Below are 25,156 nucleotides of genomic sequence, written 5' to 3'. Positions count from 1 at the left end.
TAAAATATGGTGTTTCAATGAAAAAAATTATTATATATTGTGTACTTTTATTAAAAGAGAATAAAGTTACAAGTATTATAATGTTCTTTTATATTAAAGTCAGAATTCAATATTTTGTAATGTTGTTAAAATATGATTACAACTTTCTTATGGGCATTATAAATAAAAACTTCATTCATATAAGACGTGTATAAATATAGCCCCATTTTGCATTTACCAATGAAGTTATGTTGAAAAACAAGACAAATAAGAAATTATTCCTTGACGACGTAATAAAAATTATTACAAATGGAATTATCAGTTATACAAGAATTGGCAGTCATTGGACTGCCATATTTCTGCTATTCAAACTCTGCTTGCGCCCTAAAACAATTAAAGTTTTATATATATATATATATACATAGAATAAAATTATACATATAACATCTTATAATTATAGTAAATAGTATAAGATTAGTTACTATCACGATAATTTTTATCGAAGAAAAATCATTTTTTTCTTATTAATAGACAAATTTGTACACAAACTTTGTAAAAATGGTGCTAAGTATAGTAGCACTCTGTATATAACGTTGTTCATTTTTATGGGCTTGCTGATGCCATTTTTTGCGAATAGCATTCCATCGTGTAGTATGCTCCTTCATTAATTGCTCCCGCGATTTAAGAGTTTGGCCTTCCTGTAATTATGTTACATGCAATTTTTATTTGTTAAAATATATAAATAACAGAAAATATGAACAATATACATATATTTACTTTTCTTATTTTTAAAAGTTTAATACAATTTATTTATATATACTGTTTTAATATTAATAAATTTAAACTTCAAATATTTGTCAAAATTGTTTACTCACGTAATCTAAGTTCAGTTCGTCCTTTTCTGCGAGTATAGGAGATGGAATGCGATTTCTTGGTATGGCCTCCTCACGAGGTAAAGGAGTTGGTAAATAATGGACATCATTTAGCTCTCCATTAGCATCAATTAAATTATTTGTTATATTGACTTCATTAACTATTTCTGGACTTGGACTACGTATTCTTTATACAAATTAATATATTTATCTTAGTTCTATATAGAAATATAGAATATGTATACAGAGAAAGAGAGAGAAACTAAGAATACTTCTGTGATAATTTAACTAAATCATTATTACATGTATTCACATTTTACATTTACACACACACCATACATATACAAACATTATATGTATATAATGTATATTATTTTTGTTATATACATATAATTTTTTGAATTTAAGATATACATATGGAATTTTATAAGAGATCACATATATTATATATATAAAAATACTATAATAATAAAAAAAATATAATAATATTCAACTGCCATAATATATGAGAATTCATGTCATTCAATATGTAACATCCTAAATAATATAGTATTAAAAACTTAAATATAATATAAGCAAATCTGAATATAAATAATACATAAACAAATTTATATAATTTTACTTACTTAGGGACCAAATTAGGATTCCTTGGTTGATTAGCCATCCAAGCACGACATATAGGATAAAGTGGTGTGTCTTCTTGAAATTGAGCTAAATCAACACTGCGATCAAATAGTTTCATTACATATGTATGATGAAATGCTGTATCAGTTTGTACTTGTCGGCGACGTCGGACTTTTCGTGGTTGTTGAGAATTAATAGATTTTGTCCTGCATATTGTAATTATATAAAAAATTAATGATCCTGGACAGAGATAACTTTATATAAAATATTTTGAACTTTACATTTTTTTTATTGAATGTTTATAATCCTGAGCAGAACTTTCTTCGCCTGAGTCCCCTGATGAACCTGTATCACTATGTTGTAATAATTCTCGAAGAGCACCTTTCAAACGATCCCTTGCTACTAAGATATCACTATCTCCTATATAAACATAATCCAAACTATATTTACAACTCAATAACACAAACAATTATTATTACTTTTAATAGCTTGTACTTTTTTCAAAGTTATTACCATTTCAAGCATTATTACCTATTTCATCTTTTATTTCCACTTTTATCCGCCCTGGCATTATTGACGGAGGTTGAATATTTCTTTTCTTCCCCATCTGATTATCACATATTATCAAAGTTTGAAGTTATCATTTATTAATATCATTTATTATTAATGTTAATACAAGTTTATTTAAATATAATGCAATATACAATAATGCAATACGAGCTATTAAAATTATTTCTAGTATAACTACTGATTTAGTCTAACAATTAATTAATCAGTAGTAAGTTTAATCATGAGATATGTAGTAAAAAATTTATATCATATATATATATTATAAACAGTAGCTCTGTAAAGTATTCAGAAAGTAGTAGACTAGATTAATTATTTAAAAACAATTAAGCTATACATACATTATATTTAAATTAATCAGCTTTTTGAATCAGACATCCAGATATTGAGATACATTTTTCTTTCATATATACACCTATAACAAATTATATTAGATATCATTAAAATAACATATATAAAATAAAAAGAGAGCACTAAATTTAATTTTTGATCCTTACTTGTTCTTTCTTTCTCTTTTTCTTTTTTTGGAATATTTCTAACCTGCTCCTAACTATTGTGTTTACTCTGGTACGTCTGCCTATGATTGGAGTGTATCTTTAGATGTGCGTTCTAGTTCCGCAGACTTCTACCAATTCCGATATACGACAATCGACGCCGCTTACGGAATAACGACACATTAGGGAAAAATTCGACATGAACAATAATATTATGATGAAAAATATGGAAAACAAATCCTCATTATAAAAAATTATTTATATTTTAATACATGTATATATGCGCGAGATGTCTATGCGTGAGAAGCAAATATATTCCTATATATATCTTTGAGAAAGTTACAAGATTATAAGATACACAAAATGCTTTGGAAGTTATTTATTGAAATTGTTATCTTTTGTATAATTATTATAGATTTTTCTTATGCTTTTAACGATTCCAAGCATAATGACACTTATGAATGTAAACTAGGATCAAAAACTCCTTACAGATGTGTAGCTAATTATGATGATTCATCATTGAAATATGCAGGTATCCTATAATATTGTCAGTTACTTTATATATGTTTAATATGATTGAAGTTGTATTAATAGATGTGTTTATTGGTATTTAACTTATAGATTGTATAGAAAAAAAGATTTGGTTAATTCTGCGTCATGGAACTCGTTATCCAGGCAAGAAGTATATACCTCGTATGATAAATGAATTGCCACAGTTGCAACATATAATATTAAAAAATTATGAAAATAATACAACAAATCTGTCAGCTGGTGATGCAGCTTTATTTAAGAAATGGAAACTGTCACTTACTCAAAGAGATATGATGAAATTGGCAACAGAAGGGGAGGATGAAATGATTGATCTTGGAGAAAGATATCAAGCAAGATTTCCATCTCTGATGCCAGAAACTTTCAACAATCAGACTTATAAAGTATATGAAGTATTTGATTATTTTATACATGTTCTCATGGTCTTTAAACATCAACTGTGAATTTTAGTTCAGATATACATCCACTCAACGTACAGAGGAGAGTGCAAAACACTTTGCTGTTGGTTTATTTGGCTGGCATAATAGTAAAAATATTTGGTTTCCAGCACCGATATATCGAGATCCAGTCTTAAGAGTAATTTTACTTTATTATTTTTCAATTCTTAGATGATTTGTCTTCTTTCCTATTTTTCTCTTTCTAAAAAAAATGATTATTTTGACATATGTTTTTAGTTTTATAAGGCTTGTCCTCGCTGGCGCCAAGAAGTTGATAAGAATTCAAATGCAAGATCAGAAAAAACGAAATTTTTGAATAGCAAAATTGTTAAAAATATGTTAAATAATATTAAAAAACGTATTGGCTACAATATTGATTATGGTTAGTTATTATTGAATATGGTTAGTTATTATTGCATGTAAATTCAATGTTAACTGTCAAGATTTCACTGTATTTTTATTATATAATGGATTTTTACTATATTAAATGTGAACAATTATATGTTTCCAGAAACTGCACATTTAATGCATACTATGTGTGCTTTTGAAACTGCTTGGAATCAGAGTACGGTATCTCCTTGGTGTAAAATATTTTCATTAAATGATTTCAGGGTAAGACCTTTAATTTTTTTAATTAAAATTATTTGATTATCTAAATTATCTAATAAAAGAAAATTTACTCCTACATCAAATGCTAAATCTGTTTTGTAGATCTTTGAATATGCAGAAGATTTAGAATTGTATTGGATTGATGGATATGGTTATCCATTGACTTATAAACAAGCATGCTCTGCCTTAAAAGATATGTTTAGTTTTTTTGGGTATGCAAATCTATACATACTGTAATATAATAAATCTAATCACTAATTTAAAATTATATTTTTAAATTAATTGTGTGTATGTGTGTGCATTGAAGTAATATATTAGAAGAGCATTATTTATTTTACAGATCTAAAGAAGAAGCAACAACAACAGCTTATTTTACACATTCTGGAACAATTTTGAAATTATTAGCATTACTTGGAGTAGCCAAAGATACACATCCTTTGATGCATGATTCTTTCAGACTGCACCAAGCAGAAAAAAGACTTTGGAGAAGCAGTATTATTGATACATTTGCATCTAACATAGCATTTATTTTATATGAGTATGTTTCTATTTTAAAGTTATATAAAATTGTATATATTTTCATAAGTATAATTCCTTAATTATATTCTTTCTAGTTGCGCATCTCAAGGTCCTAGTATCCTGTTTATGCTTCAGGAACGACCAGTATATTTGTTAGGTTGTCCAAATGATATGCCATGTCCGATATCTATTATGAAAGCGGCATATCCAGATCGCGATGAAGAATGTCAATTTGACGTTATGTGTCATATAACAACATAAAATAATTGATAAAATGCAGTATTTTTATAGTAAATATTATATAAGCATTCTTATTTATTTTGAAGAGTAAATATTTATTTTTTATACTTCAATGTACACTCTTATATTAATTTGTCCCTGATTTTTACATGTTTTGTCAATACAATTGCTCGAAAACGACAAATATATATATATGTGTGTGAATGAATAACAAGTTTTAATTGAAACTTTTATATGCCTTCTTGATAAATCATGTGTATGATACAAGTTTTGAAAAATATTTTTTAATATAATGCAATATAATGATTTTTATAATGTAATGCAATATATACATGCTAGATGATACTGATTTCATTAGCAATAAAGTCATAAGATAAGAATAATATAAAAAATTTTAACTATTTCTATTACTAAATAATATAAATATTTAAAATTATATTTATTTCACAAAGGTGGTATTCTCGCATATATTTAACTATTATACTTAAACTATTTAAATGAAAATTGAAGTTTTATGAAAATATATTTGTGTGCAAAAAGTTTACTAATTTTTTATATTATTCTTTTTTTTTATTTTCTTATAAAAAACAAATTTATATATATATATTAAAGAATACTATCTTCTAGTGAATTATTTATGCCATTTCTATCATCCCCAATACTATCTTCTAGTAAATTATTTATGCCATTTTTATCATTTCCAATCATCTCCTGCAATAAGATAGTTATAGAAAGTAATTTTGTCAATGTTAAATATATCATACCTATTCATAAAATAGCAATATTACCTGTAGCACTTCAGCATATGTTCTTGTCTCATCTAACATCTCTTTATAGATACGCTTTTCTTCTTCTAACTTTTCAATACATTGTACAAGTTCCTTATTTTCCTCTAAAGCATTTTTAAGGGCTACTCGTCGTTTTTCAGCTATAACTTGCCAATAGTTTTTGCTTGGGCCAGCTGCATCTGTTGAAAAGAAAATTTTAGAGAAAATTAAATTTCTTTATATACATTTTAATTTAAAAAATATAAAAATAAATTTTTAAATGTACCTGTAGATATTAAATCCTCAGCCTCAATCTGTACTTTTTCCTCTTGTACAGTTTGGACAGCCTTGTCCTTGGTTTTTATATTCTTGTGTTTAGAACTATTTTTTGTTGCATGAGATATAGTCCTAAAGCATACAATAAATAAAAATTTATCTCAATCTTATTACAATATTTTCATAATACTTTTTACCTTATTGGTTTAGCTTTTTGGAAATACTTTACCTTTTTGGTTTTGCTTTTTTCGATTGTTCAGTAGAATTGATCATCCTATCAGCACCAACTAAAGTTTCTTTATTAATAGCCGATGGTTGTAATTCATGTAAAGATTTCCTACTCTTATCCTGTTCCAATAAAAGGAGAAAAATTACTCATTTATTTTTTACAGAGATATTACATTAATATAACTCTTTTAATTTTTTTAAATATATTTCTACTATCATTTTCTATATATGCACAACAATATATATATATGTATATATATGTATATATATATATATATATATATATATATATATATACACACACACACACACACACACTCACACACACATACATACACATACACACACTATTTTTAATAGATTTATAAATTGTTATTCAATATATGACAGATGTACCAAAATTTAGATTACATATAAAAGTATATACATTTATGTATAAAAGTACAACAGAGATTAATAATTAAATAGATATAGTTTATATATATATATATATATATATATATATATATATATATAATTTAAATATAAATATATTCTTATGAGGTGATACAACATAAATAATAATTTTCTATATTAATAATTATCAATTATGAATTATAAATTGTTAAATTGATATTTATAATTAATATTAATAGCAAAATAATTGCATTTTTATATATAAATGACTAGTTTCAATTTTATTTTCAAGATTATATATGAAATTTAAATTTTAAATTCTCTCTTTTTCTGATAAATATAATCTCTCACTTCTTATAAATATTTATAAAAATCGTTTCTCACAATAAAAAATTGAACATAAAATGACCTTTAAATTATATTTACTTTTTACATATTGAGAAGAAAAAAGAGAAAATATATGTATATTAAATAATTTTTTCTTGTCAATTGAACAGAAAGAGATAATTTTAACTATATTAACATCGCATTTTTTAAGAATTTTAGGTGTGACAAAAATAAATAGAAAAGATACTAACCTCAGAAGTTACAATCGTTTCACTGCTAGTATTCGTTTTCATCTTACAGATTGAAAAATAATCTAATAGAAAGGAAGGACCTGAAACAAGATACATTTTAATTAGTTCATAAAAAACTTATCCGTGCATTATACTATTCACAATACATCACAATTAAATGAATACTTGTACTTAGATAAAATTTCAACTTAATTTCTAATTAATTTACATACGTGCGTATAATTCTTTCTCTTCTCTTATTTCATAAATATTTCTTAAGATATCGTGACTCCTAATCTGAGTTCAAAATGTACGTTGTACTATCAGCTGTTCGGTAGCATCTAATATGTAGATTAATAGCGGGAAATGTATAGAATTATGGAAAATAGGAATATGCCGGGTGCCGGTAGCAATGAGAAGACTGAGCACTGAGACTGCGTTCAGATATAAACTATAAACTGCCAGTATTGAAAAGCTATAATATACGTGACGTAAACTATAGATGTTCAGTACGTCCCGATCTACAATAGGTAATTTAAGCCCTAAGCCTTAAGAAATTGACCAATTACAGTCGAGTATTTTCTTCATACTTGACTGTGATTGGTCAATCTCCTAAGGCTTAAAGCTTAAATTGCCTATTGTAGACCCGGCCTACTGGCAATGAATTTTAGCTCTCTGCCTTGTGTAACGATCTTGTAACGGGCTTAAGATATTGAATATGATTGGTTTCTACTTTCAGATCCAACCAATCAGCATCAAATCACATCGGAAAACCTATGGCATTTTCGAGTGGTTGGATTTATCGCTCTAGGGTAATTTACTAGATGTTAAGCGGCCTTTTCATTGACGCTACTTTTTAGCGTCAATGAAATTGCACCTTAACAGTTGGCAGCCCTACGAGATAGGCTGTGCAGCACTGCGCGTATATAAAATAAATTTGAAATCGCTTCTAGCCTAACCATCTTCACGCGATCGACTTTATTTGAATTGCACGGCATCGCATCGAATTATGATGCGGTGCCGATTTGTTTGAACGTAATTCGGGACATCGCGATGCTATATAAGCGTTGAATGAGCACGAATTGTCACGCAAATATGATAAATCACATCTACTCACCGTTCACCGGCTGTTCCACAGGCCGCTCCACTCGCTCGCCTCGGGACGTCCCATTCCGATCTTGATGCACACGATATCATCAACGCGAACGCGCGACACTTTATTCGGCACTCCCGATATTCGCTCGCATCCGATAATCATCATCAAGGGCGCAAATAACGCGACACGACTTCGCTCCATCTTCGCGATCGCGCTATCACTGAACTGTGAAAAATAGCTGTCGCGCACTTTCACCGACATATTATGAAAGTCGCGCGATCATCCTTGGACACTTTCGACGCTCTTTCACTCGCGATATTCGTTTAAAAACGGTTAAAAGACGCGAAAAATGCGGACGTACGACGATCCGTGTAACTGCGTATGACTCCGATTCACGTATGACGCGTATGACGTAGCAGTGACGCGTATGACGTAGCAGTCACGCGCCAACATGGCGGCCGAACCAGTGCGCACTGGTTCGGCCGCCATGTTGGCGCATGACGTCACTGCTACGTCATCGCGTCATACGTGAATCGGAGTCATACGCAGTTACACGGATCGTCGTACGTCCGCATTTTTCGCGTCTTTTAACCGTTTTTAAACGAATATCGCGAGTGAAAGAGCGTCGAAAGTGTCCAAGGATGATCACGCGACTTTCATAATATGTCGGTGAAAGTGCGCGACAGCTATTTTTCACAGTTCAGTGATAGCGCGATCGCGAAGATGGAGCGAAGTCGCGTCGCGTTATTTGCGCCCTTGATGATGATTATTGGATGCGAGCGAATATCGGGAGGCGAGCGAATGGAGCGGCCTGTGAAACAGCCGGTGAACGGTGGGTAGATGTGATTTATCATATTTGCGTGACAATTCGTGCTCATTCGACGCTTATACAGCATCGCGATGTCCCGAATTACGTTCGAACAAATCGGCGCCGCATCATAATTCGATGCGATGCCGTGCAATTCAAATAAAGTCGATCGCGTGAAGATGGTTAGGCTAGAAGCGATTTCAAATTTATTTTATATACGCGCAGTGCTGCACAGCCTATCTCGTAGGGCTGCCAACTGCTAAGGTGCAATTTCATTGACGCTAAAAAGTAGCGTCAATGAAAAGGCCGCTTTAAGGTGCAATTTCATTGACGCTAAAAAGTAGCGTCAACCATTGGTTGGACAAAGAAGTAAGTAGTTGCTTCTTTGTTCAACCAATGGTTGACGCTACTTTTTAGCGTCAATGAAATTGCACCTTTAATGGCCGCATTCAGCGGACTCAACAGTTGGGTAACATTACTAGATTTTCTGATGATTCAACGCTGATTGGTCGGATCTGAAAGTAGAAACCAATCATATTCGATTGCTATTTAGCGGTTGAGTCTGAGGATGCGGTCAATTTCTACCTTTTGCCTATCTAATGTATTGCTTACACATTGCTTATTCAGCTGTATTGTTACACATTACTTATGTAGCTTGTAGCTATGCATTTTCATATATGAGGCTTCTTATATGTGTATTCGTCAATGATGTTTGTAAATCGTTGGAGATGTCAAAAGAAATATCTGGGATCTGGAGTAATATACAACTATAGCAAAATAAAAATTATATTGCTCACTTTTTTCTCTCTCACGGTTTAATTATTATTACGAAAAATGGTTCGCACCGATTGGGACCGAATACTATCTGTAAATGTTTCATCTTTAACAGACGAAGAAATCGAAGATCTCTTTCCGACAGTGATTCGATGTGATGTAAACGAGATTACCGATGTATATAATTTACGGACACTCATGAGATTATCGCAAGAAATGTTGACTTATAAAGATAATCAAGTAAAGAAATTATTAGCTATTATGTATATTTAATATTTTAATATTTCTTATTTTTATTAAAAATTAAAAAAATTAATATGAGAAAATAATAATGAGCTTTTTTGCATATAAAATAAATTTATTAATGTTAGGTTGAGGCCTTACTTCTTGAGTGCGGTGAATTGAAAGAAACAATAGCTTCTTTACGTCCAGAGGTTGCTAAACGAAAAATCAAAGGTAATTGTTAAAATTTATATCTGTGTTTATATGTCTTTATTTGAAATTATTTTTCAAATAAAATTTATAATTTGTATGAATTAAAGTTATTTTGATAATTTCTATAATTTTTATTCTACATGTACTTATATTATATAATTTTCTTCATAGATCAAGATATATCTGCAATAAAACAAGAAAGTGATGATTTTACTAAAGTAAGTTTTTTTTCATTATTTATATCATATTAATGAAATATTGTTTAATTTTATATTACAATTAATCATTATTTTATAATTATTTTAAAGGATACAGAATATGCTACTTGTCCAGATACACAAGCTAGATATACAGATACAAATGAAAAAGTTAAAACACTTATGGTTGAATTAAAGGTAACATAATAAGAAATTTAAAATTTTTTTATTTAATAAAAAGTTAGTGTTTCCTTATTATCGTTTCTCATTTTTCAGGGTTTAGACAAGGAGAATGAAATTCTTAAAAAACGATTAATGACATTGAAAGACGAAATGGAGGATGCAACAGAAAAAATGAATGAGATGACACAAGAACTTCATTCAACTCAAATAAAAGTTACAGAATATGAAGGTACTTACCTGAATAGTATATGTTTATATATATAATTTTTTTAATTGCTTTCTTTATAAATAAACATAAACACTATCTCATTACAGATAAGATTCAAAAATTAGAACAAGAAAATAAAGCTTTAGTTATTCAAATTGAAGATATAACTGCACAACAAATAGATAGAGACAAAATGTTAGATGAATTTGGACTAGCTATTGATACTAGAATATCTGAATGGAAGGTACTATATAAAAATTCAATAAAATATTTATATTCATATTTATTTATTTATATTAATATTTATTAGAAAATAAAAGAAAACATTTTTATATATTTGCATTATTTATGTTATAAGGGCATATTAGATGAAAAAGATATGGAAATTGCACATTTAAAACAAAGTGTATCACAATCTTTAATGCAATCTGTTACATCAGCCAAAGAAGAAAATAAATCACAGATTATTCATTTAAATGATGAAATAGCTCGTCGGGATGCAATTATAGTCGAATTGCAAACAAAACTCTCTGATGCAATTGTAGAAATCAATGAGAGTGCTGCACTTATAGAAAAATTAAAGGCACAGGAAACCCAAGAGTAAGTAATCTTTTCTATATACATATTTGTAATTTTATACAGTTCATCATTTCTAGTTGTTTGTTTTCAAGTTGATTTATTTCATAGGTCTGTAAAAAGCGATAAACGGAAAGAGCAAAAAAGTTTACTGAAAAAAATACAAATTGCCAATGAAAAGATCTCTAATTTGGAAAATGCATTATCCCAAGCACAGGATGACGCCAAATCACAAAGTAGTAAAGTTAGACATCCATATTTTTATATCTGGTTTATAAAAAACTCTATATGGATTACTGCAGAGCTATTACCACTTATAATTTTAATTACAAATTTTATAAATTTATAGAGTTAATTTTTCATTAAAATAAAAAACCAAATATGAAAATTTGTTAAATATAATATAAATATATAACTTATTGAAAATATTTCGGTTTTATAATTCAGTTTTATTTTTATGCCGAATATTTTATACATTATTCAATAAATAAGTATAATTATAAATTTACACTTTCTTCGAAAATTTAATGGATAGAAATGTGTTTAATTATCAATTTTTTATAGTTTTAAAATAATAATAGTTCTGTTAAGAAATTTAATTGCAAATTATGTAAAAATAAATCTGCAAATGAAAAGAGTGGTAATAATTCTAAAATATTTTGTATTTATTTTAAATTATATATTAAAAATATTAAATTCATTTTTTTTCAATATTTTTTTACATAGTTGTGTGAGGTATTATCTACCTTAAAAAATTATGAAGATGGAAATCAAACTTTAACCAAAGCATTAAATGAAATTAAAGAATTAAAAATTAAAATAAATCACAAAAATGAACATATCGAAGATTTAGTCAATGTTATTAATAAATTGGAGATGTTAAATTCATATCAAGAAATGGAGATCTTAACTCTTAGGTAAAATTTTTGATATTATTTATTTATAAAATATGTGAAATGAGAAAGCAAATATAATTATATTTTTATATTATAATAGAGAAAAGTTAGGGATTCCAGAGGATGAATCAATATCAATTAAAAGTGTTATGGCAAAACGTAAAGAGGAATCAAGAAGATTGGAACAGTTTATTCAACAAAATAAAAGCCTCATAGAAGAAAATTTAGAATTAAAATCAGATGTAAGATAATTTATGGAAAATTAATTTATAAAATATGTATGTACATACACACACATATATAATGCATATACATATAACACGCGCGTACATGCATACACACGAATACACACAGAATATAATACATATAATATCACACACATAATTGTATATCTTTCTTATTTAAGATATATTGCAATACATATTAAGGGAACATTTATTGCAAATTTTTACTTTGTTTTTTACAATTTTTATTTTTGTAGATAAGGATGTTGAAGTATAAATTGAGCAAGTCTGAAAAGATATTAGATATTCCAGATAATTTAGGTGATTTTAGTAATCAGTTTTTACATTCAACTAAATTGATGGAACCAGAAAATATGCAAGTATCTTCTAGTAATGATATCTTCGAAGTTAATCAAAATATTCAGATAATTATAGAAGAAAATGAGGCACTTAGAAAAGGCATGCATGAAATCATGGACAGTATACGCAATCAAGATGGTGAATGGTTTTCGCTAATTTTAATGGTACTTTAGTATTGCACACATTTCCATTTCTATGACACCCTAGGTTTTTCTTTTATTGCTTTTATTTCCTTTCTATAATATATAAAAATTAGTAAAAGTATTCTCTACTGTATAAATCTACTTAATTTCTCATTTTCTATTTGTGTTTTATTTGTGGCAACTAATGAACATTGTTATATTTTTTTCCTAATTTTATTATATTAATAATTGTTTTAAAAATAACCAAATTATATTTTTGTGTATCTTAGGTAAAAGCGAGGTAGAAATACAATCCAGTACATTGGAGCGATTGTTAGAAGCTTTGGACGTTAGACATTTAGCTGGCTGGTACCATCCAGCTATGAGATTACAGGAGCATCTTAATGTTGTTCAAGGCAGTAATACTGAATTAAGATCACAACTTAGATTATTGAGGTATTTTATAAAATTTATTGAATGTTACATGAATACAGCACATATTAGGCAATTAAACAATTATTTGTTGTTATTTTTATAATTAATAAATTATACTTTAATATATAATTTATAGGAAAGAATTGCAAAAGAAGGATAATATATTACAAGACTTAGCAACAATTAAAAATATAGATTTAGAAAGTTTGTTTGAGAGACATAGTGAGGATGAAGCAATAATGACGTATCTCGCAGAAATGAAAGCTTTGCAAACGGCATATAAAAACGAGGCAGAAGAATGGGAAAAGCAGAAAGATTTGTTAATTCAGGAAAGTAATGAATTAAAAGATGAAATAGATGGTTTAAAAAAGCAATTGGAAGTTTATAAAAAAAATTGGCAAATTATAGAAAATGGAGACGATGAAATTCGAAAAGAATTTGCAATAAAAACGAGAGAATATGCGGACGCTGCTAATGAAATAATAATTATGAATAGAAAAAATATAAGTCTTCGACAATTGCTTAATAAAGAAACTAGCAGATTATATGAGTACCAAAAAGATGTAATTAAAAAGGAGAATGATCTTAATAGATCTGTTACTGATGCAAACAAATACAATAAAACGTTGCTATCAGAAATTTCACTCTTGCAAAGTAATTTAAGCAATTCTGTAAGCATAACTGTGCATAATGAATTGAAAGAGAAATATGAAGAATTAAATATACGTCATCACGCTTTGTTAGAAAATGTAATGATATGTCGTGATTCCAATGAAATATCATCTCTGAAAGCTGAAATAGAAATGATAAGACAAGAAAAATATCAACTCGTAGAAGATTTGCGAAAAACGGATAACTGTAAGAACGATAACAATTTGCAACAAAAATTAAAAGAAATAGAGGCCAAAGAATTGATCGAAAGACAACGAGCTGACCGGATGGCTAGATTATATGAAGTATCACAAATGCAATTAACAAAGTGCGAAGATAATGTTAAACAACTCTCTACTGTCAATTCAGAAAATCAAGAAAAGATGATTCAGATACATCAAAAATTATTTAAGGAGGTAATGTTGCAAGAAGCTACACAAATAGATGATAATCATATACAAGAATTGCAAAATGAAAAAATACAGCTTGTTATAGAGATCGAAAGTTTGAAAAAAATGTTACAAATTTCTGAAGACGAGGCTCGTTTGCAATATTCGCTGAATTCATTACAAACATTAGAGTTGGATAGTCTTAGGCACCAAATATTAGATTTGCAGGCTGTAAGTGAAGATAAAGCCATTATTTCGAAACTTGATTTCGAACTTACAAGTAAGAAGATGTTAGAAATGGAATTAATTACACAGAAAACGCGATTGCAAAACGATCTATCTAGTATGCAACAAGAACTTGATAGTTCAAGAAAAAAATATGAAGAGATGCGCAGTTATGTAGAAGATTATCGGAAACAATGTGACAATCGTTGCAAGTAAGATTAAAAATTATATTTAAATATTATTTTGCATATAGAAATATATTATATTACATTGTATGAAATATATTATAGAAGAAATATATTATATTACATTGCAGAAATATATTATATTACATTGCATATAGAAATATATTATATTACATTGTATGTATATATGTATTACAGGTATTATGCAGATATTATATATTTTCTACAATGTCAATATGCAGGATCAACTCCCATAAGTACTTTAGAAAAAGTAATTACACTTGCTACGAAATTGAAAATAGATCGTCAAAATATCGATACAGAAATGCAGAAAACTAAAAAATGTCATCAAGATGTTAAATACGAACAGCAACTCTTATCTGCTCGCCTTGAAATTATCGAACGTTTGAAAGATATATTAGAGCAACAAATCGGTACCGGAAGCGTTCAAATTATAATGGAACGTTTTGCTGAATCATCACAACAGACTCTAAGTGTAAATTTCTATATATGATAAATAAGTATAAAAAATTTGTTATTATAATAATAAAATTTAGCAAAACAATTAAATTATTATAACATGCACATGCTTAAAATATATTTATTTTTTATTGTACATCTTTTAATGTATTCTAATTATTGATCAATCTTATAATTTTATTTTAAACATTTATATTTTAATAATGCTTTTTGAATATTGCTTTCAAATTGAATTCTTTCTATATTATAAAAAGTTATTATACATGTTTTTATAATTTTTTAACTAGGACTTCAAATATAAACGGAAAATAGCTCATTTAGAGCATGAACTGCAAATTGCTAATAGTAAATTCAACGAATATGAATCTGTAATAACAAGCATGGAACAGGATATGTTAAATATGCAGAGAGCTTGGTATCCGCAACAAGATAATCAGCTTTTAATTAATACACCAAATGTTGAAACAAAATCGATTCAAGCAATAACAGAAACTCAAGTAGTTAGTGTTCAAACAGATACCTACACTTGCTGTTTAAATCAAAAAGAGCAAGATGTGACTGGAGAAATTGTAATGTTTAAAGATATTCAAAAATCTATTGAATCGAGCAAAACTATAAAAAATAATAAAGAAGCGGAAAATAAAACAGAAGAAAACGGCAGTTCGGTAATCCTTAATGAGCAGTTGGATCAAGCGCTAAAACTCGCATCGGAACGCTCCGTGATGCTTGTCAAATATGAATCACAATTAGCAGAGTATAAAGCGAAAGTGGACGCTTTAAATAAAGCAATAATGGAAAAAGATTCGCAATATCAAGTAATAGTGGATACTCTGAACAAAGCGATTGAGGAGAAAGATTTAGAGTATCAAACAAAAATGGACAGTCTGAACAAATCGATTGAGGAAAAAGATTTACAATATCAATTAAAAATGGACTCTCTGAACAAAGTGATTGAGCAAAAGGATTCGCATCTTGCCCAAAAACAAAGTGTACTCGATGAGTTAATAAGCCAATCACATATCACGAATATAGATTGCACTGATAAATTGGCTCTGAAATCGACGATAAACAGTTTGCAGAAATTAATTAATCAAAAGGAGGAGACTATTTTGAGATATCAAAATTTATTGAAAGAAGATAGAGACGAACATAGTCGGGCAGCGAGTTGTTTTCAGAATGAGATTAAAAATTTGCACGATCGTATTTTGACTATGCAAAGTGAAATAAAAAAAAATGGAGGACCTGTTATAAGTGTGAAAAATATTTTGGAGAAAACATTAACAGTCGATGAAACTGTAGCAAAAGTACCGAGAAATAGTGCCGCGCAAGAAGAAGAAATTGCAAGACTACGTGAGAAAGTGTCTACTCTCGAAGCAGAATTAAATATCAGCAAAGAATTGAGCGAACGTTGGCATCGATTAGCAGAAGAAAGATTGAAGCACATGGATCGTATGAGAGAAAAGTTTGTTTTACAATAATATAAGATGTTATTCAGTCATAAATTTAATCAATTTCTCACTATTGAAAATAAATGATATTTTGTAAAATAAAAGAGAATAGAAAATGATTGTATAATATATTACAAATAATTTATATTCTTATAGACAGGAGCAACAACATAAAAATGAATTGGAAAGTTATCGTAGCGAATCGAATAAATGGCAGTCTGAAGCCGACACACTTAGACAACAATTGTCTGAAAATCGTATGTTACTCACAAAAGGAAATATTTCCCTCATGAAAGAACTACAAGAAAAAGATGATAAAATTTATGAACTAACTCTTGCATGTCAACAATTACAGGTGCCACAATTTTGTTAAATTTATTATCAAATAATATATATAATTGTTTAATTTTTTAAAAATATATTTTTATTATACAGAATGAAGTTGAATTAATAGAATCTGTAAGTCGATCTCAGCAAATGATAGCGCGAGATACAAAAGTAAATGAAACGCCACATCATAGTCATCGAGATCAGATGCAACAACAAAATCAAATAGATGTTTTACGTCGACAACTTCAATCTTTAATAGAAAAGGAAAAAACGTACAAATCTGAAATAACTGATTTAAAGCAGCAACTCAGTCGCAGGTAAATTACTAATTTATAAATATTATAATTAATTTTTAAATTGATTTTAATTAATTGTAACAAAGATGTAAATTAAATCAAATATTTGATTTATTTTAGATATATGGCGACAAAATCTCAGGAGAAAAAAATGTCGCAACGTGAAGCGCAACTCGAGCGTAAAGTAACATCTTTAGAAGAAGAATTACATAAAACAAAGACACAGTTAGATCGAGAATATCTGGCACAGGAAATTAAAAAAGCTAAGGTATAAAAAGAATAAGCCAAAACAAAATATTATTTTAATAATATATACTAAATTTGATTTTTCTTTGAATAGACTGCAGAAGAACTTTCATTATGGGAAAAACAAAAAAAGTGGCAGCAAACAGCAGAAAAGTTAAAAGAAAAACTTAAAGAGAAGACTAATGAATATGAAAAATTACTTACAAATTATGAGAAACTTCGATCTGTTGTTTCGTGTATGGAAAAAGAAAAATGGCATTTGAGAAGTAAACTCAAACTTGAGAGTGATACCGGTAATTCATCGATAAGACCCGTTTCAACTATCCAGCTTAATACAATAGAAAAAGAATTAGAAAAAGAATGTCGAATATTAAGAGAACGTGTTAAGGAATTAACTGATCGTTTAGAGAAAGAAAGTAATGAACATTTGATGCTAGAGATAGCAGAATTAAAACGACATAATGCGGCTCTGGAAGCAGTTTCTCAAGTTAGTATGTTTTGCATTATAATAAACATGTGACTTTTTTATTGTTATTAAATGTTATCTTACAGGGTAATACATGTGTAATTAGTCAATTGGAGAAATTAGAAACGACTAAAGATATTCTTGAAAAGATGAATCTCAAATTAGAAAGTGAAAATTTCGAATTACGACTTGAATTAGAAAAGGCGAATTCAGATACTCCGAGATTGCGAGAAAAGGTCGAGCATTTAGAAAAGTATGTTTACTTATAATACATATTATCCTCTATTGTGTGAAAATATAGATAAAAACAAATTATTAATATTATCGTATTTTTATTTTTACAGATACATCAAATTATTAAAAGCAGAAAAATCTTCCGATTCTACTCCTAGATCATCAGATAAAGAATTGCCAGAATCAGACAACAACAAAAAATCTATCTTTGAAATGGAGAAAACAATCTTTACACTGAAGCGAATCATCGAAAAACTTCAAGCAGAGAATAAAAGGCTGAAATTTAATTCTAAAAAAAATCATTTTTTAATAAGCCAAGTAAATTAATTTTTAAATATATGTAAACGATACATATGTTTACTTTTTTATATACATACGTTATTATATTTTAAATACAGGGAAAGACAAATACTATCGATGGAAATATTTTACTTCAAAGACAATATGAGGAATCTCAGAAACGTGTGATAAGTTTAGAGTCAGATTTACAACTAGCTGAACAGAGATTAATTATGTTAGAAAAAGCTCAAAAGGAAGATGATAATGGGGATTTTCGTATCTTGAAGCAACAATTAATACATAAATCCGAACTTTTAGAAAAAGTGAAACAGTTATTGACACGAGCAGCTATCAATGAAAAGTCATTGCGGCAACGTGTAAGAATTTAAACAATATATATAATTTAAAACATAATATATAATTTAAAACAAATTAAGAAATCCTTATCTATATAATTTTATTAGGTGCAACAACTAGAATCAAAGCAAACCCTATCGACAATTCCAGAATGTTACGTGATTCCACCTACACCAGAATAATGGACGACTTGGGAGTAAATTATTTATGGGTTAATGGTAAAAAAACACTTTTACTGAGACAAATATATGCATTTATTTTATATACGTCCTTCAATTAAGAATTTGTGAACTATGTAAAGCGTTGTTTCTGTATTCATTCAATATTTCTTTCAGATAATAGTTTTATAATAGAATTTCTCTCATATTATCAATTTTTGTACGTGCAGATGCATAATGTTTGTCACAATTATCAGTGTAACATATTGTTCTAAGAACATTGTCATTTTCTTATTTATAGAAATTAAAATAATCCATAATCAAGCTTTTCTTACTGATACTTTGATTGATATATTTTATGCACGTATCGCATATAACAAAGAGATTTTATCTCGTTGATAAATATGAATTTAATTTTCGTTGACAAAAACAATATTGTATACAACTAAAGAGATCTCACAATCCTATATATTTAAACAAAAATTATACTATTCGCATCTTCATTTTTTTTTGTGCGTTTCGATACTATCTAAAATATTAGACGTTACATATCAAATGAATAAAATATTAGACCTTACATATTAAATGAATTAGTACAATTAATTTATTATTTTTAATTTATTAATTTATTATTTTAAATACATATTCGAGTTTTATCTCTAGTTTAATAATTATTCCGCATAGCCATAGGTTATTTTTCGATAGTTGACACTTGCGATATCACCTTCGATAAATCTTATAATTTCTGCTAACTTCAAACGGAACGTATCGTGATGGTCGCGAAGTCGCATTCCAATCGCTCCGCATTTTTCGCACGATTTTTACTGTTTGAAAGAATCTTGTACAGGATAAACTATTACGAATATCTTTTATAAAGTGTCGAACATTTATCTAAAGTATTAAATATCGCGTATAATCGTTATTATACCGCTATCGCGCGATTTCAGTCGAGAAAATTCAATCGCTGTGTATGCCTATGTGTGTGTGTGTGCCTAGATTAGGTAAAACTTTTCTCATATTTACTTCACGCTGTTATTTTTTCGACAAATTGCACGAAAAACTATTACGAATGTCTCGCATAAAGTGTTGGATCGTTACCTAAAGTATCTTTATTATACTGCTATCGCGATTTCGGTTAATGATTCGGTTCGGTTCGCGTGTGTATGTGTGTGTATTGAAGTAGATGGACTCATATAGAAGAGGAATTTCATATTTCCCGCGCTGTTATTTTCTTACCAAACTGTAATGAAAGATTGCAGATAATCATTGCCAGGTATGTGACGTATGCATTGTTTAACGATAAATTATGATATCGTTATTATATTTTTTGCATTTTTATTATTAAGCCTTTGCATTCGTAATAATTTGAACCTATGGTAATTTATCGAATTGACGGTGAAAGCAGATAGTATATGAAAATGCAAAGGATTAAAATAATATTTTTGAATCGCCATTTTTTACACACATACATATATAATTATATATATATATATATATATATATATATATATATATATTTAATTTTCTAAGCAGTACAAATCTTTTATATTAGCATTGCTATATCTGAAACAGTTATCTTTTTATCTTTTTATCTTTATCTGAAAGCAGCTTTAATACTTTCTCAAATTATAATATTTGTTATTTATTTTTAACGTACTGCCATTGCGCAAAATAATATATATCATGTGAGTATTCCAATTAATATATATTAAATATATATCTCGTATATATATATACGAGATATGTATATAGATAAAGATATGTATATATATATATATATATATATATACATATAATTAAGATAAAGATATGTATATATATATATATATATATATATACATATAATTTAAATCTGAACCAATGCAAATGATATTACTGCGATGTTAACGATCACCAGTCCATATATAGATATTTTCCAATTATACCTAGCTTGTTTGAGATAAAAATATCATAATTAATCGTAGTCTTATATATTTTTTGCATTGCATTTTTTGCAATTTTTTAGACAAGAGAGGCTAATTTTCTAAGTAATTAAACATTTTTCTTAAATAATCACTTAGAAATGATATATATATTTACGCATTAATTTTAAGAATTTAATGTATACACAGGGAAAATATCTTTGACTAGTTAGATGAACAAAGAGATGATATTAATATCAACAGATTCATAATTATTTTTTTCTTTCTCTTTAAAACTATATATTTTTATTTGGCATTGTAAACTTGTTAAACAGACTTCCCCTTTTCCTGTTTTATAAATCAGTAAGCCTTTCGTTCAGATAATATTAAAAAATGTCGCGTATTTATCAAGTTAATATCTTTGATATTTAATATATCTCTTTGATTAAGAAAAAGTATATTTGCATATAATATATATTGATAAATGTCTAGTATATATATAAATAAATAATATTATCGTAAAAGTACATAACAATATTAACTATCAATATAATACAAACAATTTAAGGTTAATTTAAAGTTAATTGATTAAAATTTATAAAAAATTAGTTTACCGATATTTTCATATAATTCTCCTATATCATTATAAGCAATTTTCAAATAGTTTATGATGTGATAGAGAGAGTTGAAAGATCTTATTTCAAAATCTTTTCAGATTTTTAAATTATGCACACAATAATGCGTCTTTCAAAAGAAATGTTTCTTGCGAAATAACAATGAAAATTTGCATATATATTATTGGTTATAATGCATAGCAAAAATTTTATCGAAATTTGCATTTTTCTGCGATACGCAATTACATATTTTAATGTTACGCAAAGATGAGAGAGTCGAAGAACTTTTTGATCGATTAATAATCAGTCTCAGGCACTTGAAGAAAAGGCTGAATCGAAAACTCGTCCTCGCAGTCCACAAACCTTTTTCCTTTATATTTGATGCAATAATCAGCGCATTTCTGGCCGATAAAAAAAGAGCCGAACATTTTCTTGCATTGTGCACAATTCCGTATGCACACACCTGCCAAAGACCATGCACAAAGCCGGTTTATATGTATATAGAAATTATATAGAAATTTATATAGAAATATATTTCGGTCGACTAGTATTTGTAACTGATAATGTATAAATTTATAGAGATTTACTTACCAATATTCCGTTCGGTATCTGCCATAGATGGTGTTGTGAAACAAAAAACGGCGAAAACAACGATGAACAATACAATTGTTGTGACTCGATTTGATGAATTCATAACTAAAACAAAAATAAATATATAATTTTTTAGGCATGAATATTCAATAAAGGCAAAAATTTTTGCAATAAAAGCAAATAAAATTTTATATCGATTAATATAGAAATAAAAATCTCCAGACAATATAGACACAATAATATATATTTCTATTTTTTTGTTGATATCAAGAAGGCATTTGTTTTATATATCACAGCTAAAGAGAATTAAAGATCTTTTATTAAAGTTTTTTAAAAACAATTTTTATTATAGAGATATACTTTTATTTATAAAACTGTATCTCTATAATAAAAATTGTAAAATATTTACACCAGATTGTTGAATATTGTTCATATTTTGAATATAAATTGTAATCAAAGTTTATCTAATGTTTATATATAATATAAATATTATATAGGTTTTATGAAAATATAAAAAATTCTAATATGTTACGCACACACATGCACACATATACATGCACACGGATGATAGAATAGAAAGTGATAGTCTGAACATATATAAGTGATGTCTTGCAACACTATACGATGTGAAATTAGAACTATTCTAAATTCTATTCAAGCAATTCTTATATCGTCCGAATATTAATATATAATCTAAATAAATTTTTATTATATAGTTAATTTAGATTATGTAGTACTGAATCGCGTAGTATTCATATTTATTGTTTCTAATAGTAAAAAAGATAGACACTAAAGTTAGTAAACACATATGTTAGACGCGAGAGGAATATTTCTAATTCTTTAAAAAGATAATTATTAAAAAGATTATGATTTGTTTTAATATTTCACGTATTTATCTGTTTTTTATCAATTTTTTTTCGAAATATTACAATACATAATTAACAATAAGATTCAAGTTTATTATTTGCAAGTATCGAGAAAAAAAAATTTATAACCGAGCCTTTCACAAAAGTTAAATTTTTAATCATGTATAGCAATCTTAATTTATAAAGCTGATATCTATATTATAAAAAAATACTTCAAAAAGAAAGGTAACGCGAAAAATGTTCTTTCCGCCATACACACGCGCCGGTTTGCATTTCCGGTTTGCAATTAATGCTCAAGAGAAAGGACAGAGAGGAAGACGCAGTCGATGCACTTTCAGGGATAACTCGGATGTATCTCTCTTTACGAGAAAAAAATAAAAAAAATATTAAGAATATTAAAAAAATGATTAAAAAACTGATAAAAAATGTCCATTAAAAGCACGCGTATTCGCACATTCATAATCGTGAAACCACATATCATTAGCTTATTATTAAATAAAAAAACAGCATTCTGACAACACGAATATTTAAAAGAAAAAAAGAGCCAAATGCCCAATATGTAATACAATTTATTTGATTAAAATGATATGTAATCGTGTTGTTTCTACCGCGATTCGTAGCCGAATATTCTCCGCCGAATTTTCCTCGTGTCATCTTCGAAAAAAAGATGCGTCTTGTTGCTGCTTTTTTTATATAAATATGGTCGTTTATAACCGGAATCTGTCTCTTTTAATCGCGCTTCCGCATTCGTCTCAACGTTCACATTGTGAACATATAAACATAATAAATATGGATGGAAGGTATCTTGATCTTCCGTGCTGTCTCCCTCTCTCTTTCTCTCTCTCCGTCTCCTTCTCTTTCTCGCCGTCCAGGAAGCACTTAAAGATTCAAGACCAAGGATCGCGCAGACAGCATTCGATACCAACATTAACGTATGTTGCACAAACAATGACGTTGATCGATTAATGCGATCGATTGATCAACGACGTTTAAATGAATCTTTTTAGACACAGTGAAAAAACAAATCGATGAATTTTTCGATAGAAAAACACGCGTTTTCGCGGAAAAAAAAACGTTTAGTCATCTCGAAATGAACATTTTGAAAATACTATTCTTTATACATTTACCTGATCGATACGGCAACTTGAGAAGGCGAAACTGTTGGAATTGTTAAATGCCAACGAATGACACTGAACAGACTTACTCGACGGTCTTATATATCCGCAAACGCCGGATTCAACCCTCGCGCTAGGGAAACCCCCGCTGCTTCTTCCTTTAATTTGATTTCTTTAATTTCCTGCACTCAATGCATCGAATTTTATTTATTCTATTACTTTTATATAACAGCTATGCATTATGTCTAGCTTTAAAATAATTGGTCTAATAATTGAATATGATATTTTATGTGTAACTTTTTTATCTTTTCTTATATTTTATATTTTTATATATATATATTTTTAAAGCTTATATAAAATCTATTACTTTAATATAAAATTTTGACACAACTGGTAACAATATTTGGTTCCACAGAGAAAATATTATAGTATAAATTTCAATATAATTTTTGTAATCATGAATCATATTTATAGAGAAATCATGATATTTTTATTCAATAATATTATATATGTATTGTATTTTAGAAAATAGTATTGTAATTATTCAAATGTTTTGTTGCATAGACAAATGCATAATTATAATATTAAAATACAATAAAGCAATGCATAAGTGTTTTATAATAAATATTTTAATATCGTTATATTCCAATTTTAAAACGAATACCAGGGAAATATGTAATTTATATTGTAAAATTTTCTTCGGATATAATATATAATATTATATCCGAAGAAAATTATGGGTATATTTTACTTAAAATATATATAAAAATATATATTTTATAACTTTTTAAATATACGTACACAGTTTTTATATAAATAGACATTATGTATTTATATATTTCCTATTTCTGTTTTTTAGGAATTGCTACAAAAGGATATTTGTTTCTATATATTTTT

The 25,156-nt window shown here is 27.7% G+C and overlaps 5 protein-coding genes across 6 annotated transcripts; 2 read left to right on the top strand and 3 right to left on the bottom strand.

Moving 5' to 3' along the window:
- Positions 1–129: 129 nt before the first annotated feature.
- LOC105257035 (protein lin-37 homolog) lies at positions 130–2,681 on the bottom strand. The gene is made up of 8 exons (XM_011267381.3): positions 2,540–2,681; positions 2,384–2,457; positions 2,007–2,082; positions 1,757–1,895; positions 1,478–1,681; positions 855–1,038; positions 529–677; positions 130–363 (listed from the first exon to the last, which is right to left on the bottom strand). Exons 3-8 carry the CDS (start codon positions 2,080–2,082, stop codon positions 342–344), a joined length of 774 nt encoding a protein of 257 aa, XP_011265683.1. The 5' UTR covers positions 2,384–2,457; positions 2,540–2,681; the 3' UTR covers positions 130–341.
- Positions 2,682–2,838: 157 nt separating this feature from the next.
- LOC105257036 (multiple inositol polyphosphate phosphatase 1) lies at positions 2,839–5,270 on the top strand. Its single transcript, XM_011267382.3, has 8 exons — positions 2,839–3,068; positions 3,158–3,468; positions 3,536–3,661; positions 3,760–3,904; positions 4,034–4,134; positions 4,234–4,343; positions 4,472–4,669; positions 4,746–5,270. Exons 1-8 carry the CDS (start codon positions 2,900–2,902, stop codon positions 4,909–4,911), a joined length of 1,326 nt encoding a protein of 441 aa, XP_011265684.1. The 5' UTR covers positions 2,839–2,899; the 3' UTR covers positions 4,912–5,270.
- A 148-nt stretch (positions 5,271–5,418) lies between these two features.
- On the bottom strand, positions 5,419–7,562 carry LOC105257037 (geminin). The gene is made up of 6 exons (XM_025409356.1): positions 7,348–7,562; positions 7,136–7,215; positions 6,163–6,281; positions 5,944–6,065; positions 5,679–5,857; positions 5,419–5,601 (listed from the first exon to the last, which is right to left on the bottom strand). Exons 2-6 carry the CDS (start codon positions 7,175–7,177, stop codon positions 5,497–5,499), a joined length of 567 nt encoding a protein of 188 aa, XP_025265141.1. The 5' UTR covers positions 7,178–7,215; positions 7,348–7,562; the 3' UTR covers positions 5,419–5,496.
- A 1,418-nt stretch (positions 7,563–8,980) lies between these two features.
- LOC105257038 (centrosomal protein of 290 kDa) lies at positions 8,981–19,660 on the top strand. 2 transcript variants are annotated; one of them, XM_025409353.1, is made up of 24 exons: positions 8,981–9,042; positions 9,908–10,032; positions 10,164–10,248; positions 10,399–10,445; positions 10,536–10,622; positions 10,701–10,836; positions 10,923–11,059; positions 11,174–11,415; positions 11,503–11,635; positions 12,118–12,308; positions 12,388–12,529; positions 12,769–13,009; positions 13,284–13,449; positions 13,565–14,905; positions 15,077–15,374; positions 15,646–16,820; positions 16,963–17,161; positions 17,242–17,453; positions 17,553–17,700; positions 17,773–18,165; positions 18,231–18,397; positions 18,489–18,696; positions 18,777–19,034; positions 19,122–19,660. In XM_025409353.1, exons 1-24 carry the CDS (start codon positions 9,012–9,014, stop codon positions 19,194–19,196), a joined length of 6,237 nt encoding a protein of 2,078 aa, XP_025265138.1. In that variant the 5' UTR covers positions 8,981–9,011; the 3' UTR covers positions 19,197–19,660. The 2 variants fall into 2 exon arrangements, with proteins under 2 accessions (XP_025265138.1, XP_019884874.1); XM_020029315.2 differs by lacking the exon at positions 8,981–9,042 and having other exon boundaries at positions 9,671–10,032.
- Positions 19,661–21,921: 2,261 nt separating this feature from the next.
- On the bottom strand, positions 21,922–24,312 carry LOC112638192 (eclosion hormone). The gene is made up of 3 exons (XM_025409363.1): positions 24,272–24,312; positions 22,279–22,383; positions 21,922–22,150 (listed from the first exon to the last, which is right to left on the bottom strand). Exons 2-3 carry the CDS (start codon positions 22,379–22,381, stop codon positions 21,984–21,986), a joined length of 270 nt encoding a protein of 89 aa, XP_025265148.1. The 5' UTR covers positions 22,382–22,383; positions 24,272–24,312; the 3' UTR covers positions 21,922–21,983.
- Positions 24,313–25,156: the final 844 nt, after the last annotated feature.

The sequence above is a fragment of the Camponotus floridanus genome, unplaced genomic scaffold (assembly GCF_003227725.1).
Source record: "Camponotus floridanus strain SB8 unplaced genomic scaffold, Cflo_v7.5 scaffold26, whole genome shotgun sequence".
NCBI lineage: Eukaryota > Metazoa > Arthropoda > Insecta > Hymenoptera > Formicidae > Camponotus > Camponotus floridanus.
The sequence above is the reverse complement of the archived record's forward strand: the minus strand, read 5'-3'. Positions and strand labels throughout refer to the sequence as shown.